The following is a 6,269-nucleotide window of genomic DNA, read 5'->3' as shown; positions in this document are numbered from 1 at the left end:
AGCCGCCTGGGGGGGGCGCCCGCCGCGGCGGTGGCGGGGGGGGCCGCTCAAAGAGCAAGGCGCTGCACCCGAATTGGGGGTTCAGGTTTTAGCACCCTGCTTTGCCTGTCGGCGTCCCAGGCTCCCCAGCCCAGAGTAGCTGGGCTTTTGAGAGCTGTAGTTGGGGGTGCCTGGGTAAGGGCAGCCATGGTTATATGACTTCTTGTGCTTTCAGTGACTCTCTACGAGGGATATTTGCATCTTGATGGTGTTCAGAATGGGGGGGAAAGGAGGGGAGGAAAGGACATGGCAACAAAAATCTGCAACAAAAGATATTGCAGCAAAAATCTGGAAAAACCGGGAGTGGAAAACAGGAGTGGAAAACCTGAGCAAAGCATAGCGGAGTGGTGACTGGAGCAGAAGTAACAGGAGAGCTCAAAATGAGGGGAGAATGGGGACAGGGCAGGCAGAAGGAGTCGAAATGAGAACGAAGCCTGGTGAGCAAAGGGGCCTGGGAGAAGGCAGGGCGAGGCGGCAAGGTCGGAGTGAGGCGCTGGGGGCAGAGGTTGGGTGGGGAGGGAGGAAAGCATTGGGAAGCAGCAATGTGTGATACGGTACGGTGATACAGGTAACGGTCTTCTGCTCACAGACTTCTTTCCTGTGGAGTCCTGCTTCAGGCGCCGGATCAGATATAACCTGGGAAAACATCGTTGTGGTGTGAAAGAGGCTGTTTTATTTGGGAGACCTGCTGACCTGTTGTGAGAGTTGGAGGCTGTTTAGAATAGGAGGTTGGTAGGAGAGAGGGGAAGGTGCAATGGTGAGCGGACCACGGGATGCTGCCCTGTAGAATTAGATTTTATCCTTGCCTCTACTGCAGAGGCTTTATATGATGATGCGTAAGATTTGAGAGATTTCCTGCGTAAGACACTAAGCAATGGACTATTCAGCTCTACTTAGGTTATTCAGAGCTTATCTGTAAAATGCATGAAATCCAGGTCTCTCTGAAGACCATTACAGAGCCTTCCTAGACATCACTGGGACAGGATTTCTCAGATGATAATTACAGACTTTGTGATCTCTTCTTACCTGCTAGCCTGCCTTCTGGACACTTGGGAGGGTATTAGAAAGAAGTGTATCATACATGCCTGCTCTGCTTTTAGGCCCTCTGCAAGGTGTTTGCTTTTGACTGCGCTTTACGTTAGCTACATTCAACTCATGATGTGCTGTGCGGTTTGTCTGCTGCTCTGTCTCGTTCCGTTTGCATCAGTACATTTTGGGTAACAAGGCTATACAGCCTCGTGAGGATGCAAGGTGTCCACAGGATTTTTAAGACATTTCATGTAGGAAATACGCAAAGAGTTTGGAGGCAGAAGGACTGACTGTTCAGGTGACAGTAGCACCAACCATCCAACAACAAATTCCATCCACTTACAAAAAAAATCTTAAAATTAGTTGTATCCTGAATCACGCACCATCTTACATCTGATATAACCAGAAATATAAAACGCCGTCAGTAGTCAGGACTTGTATGTATCTATCACTACAGTAATTACATACTTTAGAAATACTGGGAAAGATTACACCAATTCTAGCACTCATATGGGTATAACTGCGTCTGCAATTAGGATGCTACATCGCCTTCACATTTCAAAACTGAAAATGCAGCAAAATAAAAATCTTTCCACACAAATTGTTTAGCAACAGCCAAATGCTGAGCGTAGAGAAGTTGAGTTGTGAATTGCAAAATATTTTGAGAATTATTATACTCCTCTTCTTAAGGAAACAATATACATTTCAAGTGAAATGCAGAGAATACTTTTGTAGAAGAACAAGATGACTGTTCTTTTATAATATCCAAGCCCAATATCCTGCAGCCACCAGCGGGTAAGGCTAGACACATGTGGGAATGCCTCCTAGTACTCTCCCCAGCCATCTGCAGCTGATGGCATATGGTTTCTGCCTGTTTAGTAAGACAGCGGATTTCTCCTCATGATACTTGTCCAGTTTTCCCCTGGACCCATCATCTAGCAGTGAATTGCACAGGTCTATCAGCTGTTGCATGAGAAGTCACCTTTTTCATTTTGAACGTGGCTTCTCCCAGCTTCAGTGATGCTTTGCTTATTGGAAGAGTAAGTGAACAATTGATCCATACTCAGCTACTGTGCTGCTGGATTTTATAGACGTCAGTCATATTCCTTATAATCTCTCTCTTTTCCAAGCTGACGAGCCCTGGCATATTCAATGTTCCTTCTCTGGGAGCCAGAGAAAACCTCTGGTTTTCCTCATTGCTCTTTTCTGACCTTTTTCTAGTTGTACTATATCACAGTAGCGATATCCCCTTTGGACCACGACCGAGCCGATAGGTCTGACCTAGGCAGGGCAGCGCCCTTGGAGTGTGATTTTTAGCAGACATGATTTTAAAATGTTACACTTTAACTAGCAAAAAGATGCTTGTAACAAGTCTTGTTTCGGTTTAGCTTGCACTGGCAAATAACATGCTTAAGCTAAAGTAAAATAAGCCATCCTTAAAAAATATGCACTGATAAGATGCTACTGATTTAAAGTCATAGGTAATGAAGCTGGTTTAAGTTTGTGCTTGGCAAGGAGCCTGTCTTGTAGGAAAACAATGGACTGCTTCACATTGAGTCGGTACGGGGTTGATATGTCCTTCCACTGGAACCTGAAATGATTTACCTGATCCACACGAATGAAGCCAAAGCAGCCAGCGGCTCTGTAGCCTGCTCCCCAGGCTGCCTGCCCTCCTCTGCCCGCCCTTGCTTTCCTCTGGCAGCTCCTGTTCTGAAACGCGTCTTTTTCTGCTTCCCTCACCTGTTTTCTGCTCCTTGCTCCTTGCTCTCACACACTGTCTTGGGCCTCAGCTTCAAAGCCTTTCTTGGACCTATCTGTTGCTATTTTTTTTTATATCTTAGGTGATAGTGAAGACCTCCGCTTTCCAGTGACCCTGGCTTTGCCGCTTTTATCTGTGCTTCTCAGAATGTGACCTTGCCTCTCAGCTGACTTTAAAGCTCTTCATTATTTCCTTTTTTTTAAATCCCTTTTCAAGGCTAACTTCCACAACAGATACTGACCAAATAACGATAAGTTGAGGGATTCTGAGAACAGCATCCTTAGCTATTAAAAATAAAACAAAAGCAAATACATACAATGTGTATAAAATAGAAGATATTCTCACAGTAACTCTTACCTGCTCATGTAATTCTGAGCTCCAGCCTTACATGCACGTCTCCCTTACCATGCATGAGAAGTGCTGGGGAAATAAGGCAAATATTTCTGAGTCAATCTGGGGTTTATTATATGTTTATGTAAGAACTTCTAGAAAAGAACCTTCACTGTTTTCCTGGAGGAAATTATCGGATTATATATGTATCTGAATGGAATCAGAAAACAAGCAGTTTATCAAGATCTTGGTTTATAAACAGATGATAAGATTAAGAACAGTATTTAAACATAGTAAAATTTTCTAAGTTACATGTTACAAAAGACAAGTAATTCTATCATCTTTCTGTAGTGGATAAGCTAAGAGAAATATTTGAGAGTGTTTAACTCAAGGTACTGTATTCTCTCTTAGCAGGAAGGGTTATGTAGACATGAATGCCATACATGAGAATCTCTTATCTCTGCAATTTATATATAGGAGGAATTGATTCAGCTGAAGTATCTGGACGACTTTCTGCAATGTGTGCACTGGTTCTGGCTGATCCAAATGTCAGTTATAATGCTCTTTGTACCTGAGATTTTTCTGCCCGGTGTTCTGTACCCTTTCAGTCTTTTGCTTCACATTTACAAGAGAAAGGATGGCTTAAAGGGACATTATTCCAATGAACTGTGGGACAGAAGGCGGCAACTGGTGACATATCTGTGGAACTTGTATGGAAAATTACGGCATGGTAAGTGAGGGTTTTTTCTTTTCGCTTGAAAATAGTCTCTAATAAAGAGGAAGAACCGGAGGAAATGTCAGTTCTCCAGTTGCAGATATACACAGAAGGATGAACAACTGGCTTAAGCTTCAGAGACCCTCCAGTCCTCTAAAAAGGTATTTGCTGATGTATAAATGACCAGATACTCAAATATTATTCATGACTTGCAGAACTAGAGGTCTCTCAGTATTATCTCCTTTTCACTTTTTTTGTAAAGACTAGAGTCCACTAAGCAAATGCAAATCATAAGGTCAAGGTAGTCTGACATATGATTTTGTGACCATCTGTGAGAGAAGATTTTTTTTTTTCTAGGTCACAGTCCCCTTTGACACCTAGATATGAGTCATCTGGCACATGAGAAAGTAATTCTATGTGGCAAAATTGTCTCAGTGAGAATTAAACTCTTATAGTCCCCAAAACCTTGCACTTCTAATTCTTGTTCAACACATGACATTTTTTTTTTTGCTTTTATTTTGAAATACATGAAGCCATCCCAGCTAGATTCGATATTTTCTTTGAACGGTTGATGAACCAAACAAATGTTTAAAAGGACATAAAGCAAACATGATATCCAGACGTGTTATTTAGGTCTGTTACTTACTACATGGTGCATTTTTGATCCCCTAATTGCCTTCTTAAAGACACCTTAAGTCTCAGCCTTCTAGTAATGGGCAGAATCCTCTAATTATGCTGTAGCTGTACTCAGATTGTGTCATTAGACAAATCAGTGGGAGATGCAGGTTCTTGTAATCATTGTGGTTGCCTTAGCTGTTATGGTTTGTTCGGCATTTGCAATTACAGTGAAACAATAACACTGTTAAACAGTAATTACTTTGCTTTCACAGAAGCAAAGCAAAAGTGTTTAGGAGAAAGTCTATTGGAAAACAAGAAATAAAGGGGTGCTTCAGTCACAGCTCCACACCCTTTGATTCCAGGACAGAATATGAATTTTAATTGCTCTTATTTTTATACAGTTAAGGGCTCTGATTTTTTTGTTGTTGTTGTTTTGGGTTTTTTTTGTGCGTGTGTGTTTTTATGTTGGGTTTTTTTTTGGTGGTGGTGTCTTTTCTGTTTCTTTTTCTGTATAAATCAGGCCAAATTTCACCAGAGTGGAGTAATTGCCACAGAATAGATAACTGGTTTGTTGCAGCACAGGGGAGTCCCATCGGTTAGTGCTGATACCTTTAATTCCTACATAAAGAATCTTCTAGCTCACGCTTGGAGGCAAAAGGCAGAAAGACTAGAAGGATAACAGATAACTTTTACAATGCCTGTACCATGGATTTGACTGTCCCTGGTTCCATATGTCTTCACAGCCCAAACCAGTGTTGTCAGTGCCTGTTGTCTTCAAAGCACCTTTGAATCCCGTGGGAACCATAATTAATTGGAACAGTACCTGTTCCAATTTGGACAGACAGTTTGGTCTTGCCAGTTATCAGACACCATTAACCTAATATTTCTGTTTCTGCCCATTGTAGTCTTTGGTTTAACTTTTTATATTCCTTTTTTTTGTACGGTAGTACATGCAGTTAAATTGTATCCAGTTACATAGTCCTAGATAATGGACTAGACCATTTATTTTACAAGTGGCCACTGTGCATTTGCACTTTTGGAAGTGCTGCTGATGTAGTTTAAGCCAGAGGAAACCACATCCTGAGGCTGTGAACACATCGGGGACATCTTAAAAAATTAATTTAAAGATGTGTAGCTTTAATTCTTCTTTACCGTAAAGTATATTTATCTTTGAATTGGGCTACTTTTTATAGGTGCAGCCTTCTGTGACTCTTCCTATAAGGAAGTTTTCTAGTGCTTTATTACAGCTCTGTTTTCCAGTATAGCTCTGCAAATAATAACTTTATGCTTCTCTGTTGCTTATTAATTTTTGCTTGCAAGTTCATGGAGTTTTTGGCATTGCATAAGAGCCCTAGTCATAGACCCATTATACTAAATAGTATGTATATACTGAGTAAAAAGATTATTTCTAGTCTAAGCAAGGGGTAGCAGCTTTGCATAAAGAATGCAAGATTTGTGTGGAGATTTATTATGTCTTCAGGCCAAAAAGTGATGTCAAAGAAAGACAAATCGAAGCACATGGCCATAGGCAAGAGCTTATAGAAGCAATTAATTTTTCACCTCAAGAGCCGTCACTGACCACAAAACAAGATCCTACTGGTTGAAGTAACTGCAGGGTAACAAAACTAATCTAACAGATCTAGCCTCGCAGAGTCAGGGTGGCAAATTAGGGACATGTCCTTGCCTATCTGCAGTAAAACAGTTTAAAGTTAGTGCTTCCATAATAAAAAGGAGGTCTTCCATACAGGGGTTTTCCTCTGAAACTGAAATTGTTCCTGC

General features: G+C 41.4%; 2 protein-coding genes across 2 annotated transcripts in view; one reads left to right on the top strand and one right to left on the bottom strand.

Annotated features, from left to right (window-relative positions):
• TGS1 (trimethylguanosine synthase 1) overlaps positions 1-188 on the bottom strand; it is a 28,663-nt gene extending 28,475 nt beyond the window's left edge. The window contains exon 1 of the mRNA XM_009332105.1: positions 106-188. Within this exon, the coding sequence (XP_009330380.1) occupies positions 106-188 (83 nt within the window). The remainder of the gene's footprint in view (positions 1-105) is intronic.
• Positions 189-430: 242 nt separating this feature from the next.
• LOC103923694 (transmembrane protein 68-like) lies at positions 431-5,836 on the top strand. Its single transcript, XM_009332104.1, has 3 exons — positions 431-549; positions 3,766-3,887; positions 5,811-5,836. Exons 1-3 carry the CDS (start codon positions 431-433, stop codon positions 5,834-5,836), a joined length of 267 nt encoding a protein of 88 aa, XP_009330379.1.
• Positions 5,837-6,269: the final 433 nt, after the last annotated feature.

Source organism: Pygoscelis adeliae, unplaced genomic scaffold (assembly GCF_000699105.1).
Source record: "Pygoscelis adeliae isolate BGI_AS28 unplaced genomic scaffold, ASM69910v1 Scaffold98, whole genome shotgun sequence".
Classification (NCBI taxonomy): domain Eukaryota; kingdom Metazoa; phylum Chordata; class Aves; order Sphenisciformes; family Spheniscidae; genus Pygoscelis; species Pygoscelis adeliae.
The sequence above is the reverse complement of the archived record's forward strand: the minus strand, read 5'-3'. Positions and strand labels throughout refer to the sequence as shown.

Excerpts from the sequence above, each read along its gene's own strand:
- LOC103923694 (XM_009332104.1), top strand. The coding sequence starts at position 431 with ATGGGGACAGGGCAGGCAGAAGGAGTCGAAATGAGAACGAAGCCTGGT. Across the intron at positions 550-3,765 it reads GCGCTGGGGGCAGAGGTTGG|TCTTTTGCTTCACATTTACA; the intron begins GTGGGGAGGGAG and ends GTACCCTTTCAG. Across the intron at positions 3,888-5,810 it reads GTATGGAAAATTACGGCATG|TTCATGGAGTTTTTGGCATT; the intron begins GTAAGTGAGGGT and ends TTTGCTTGCAAG.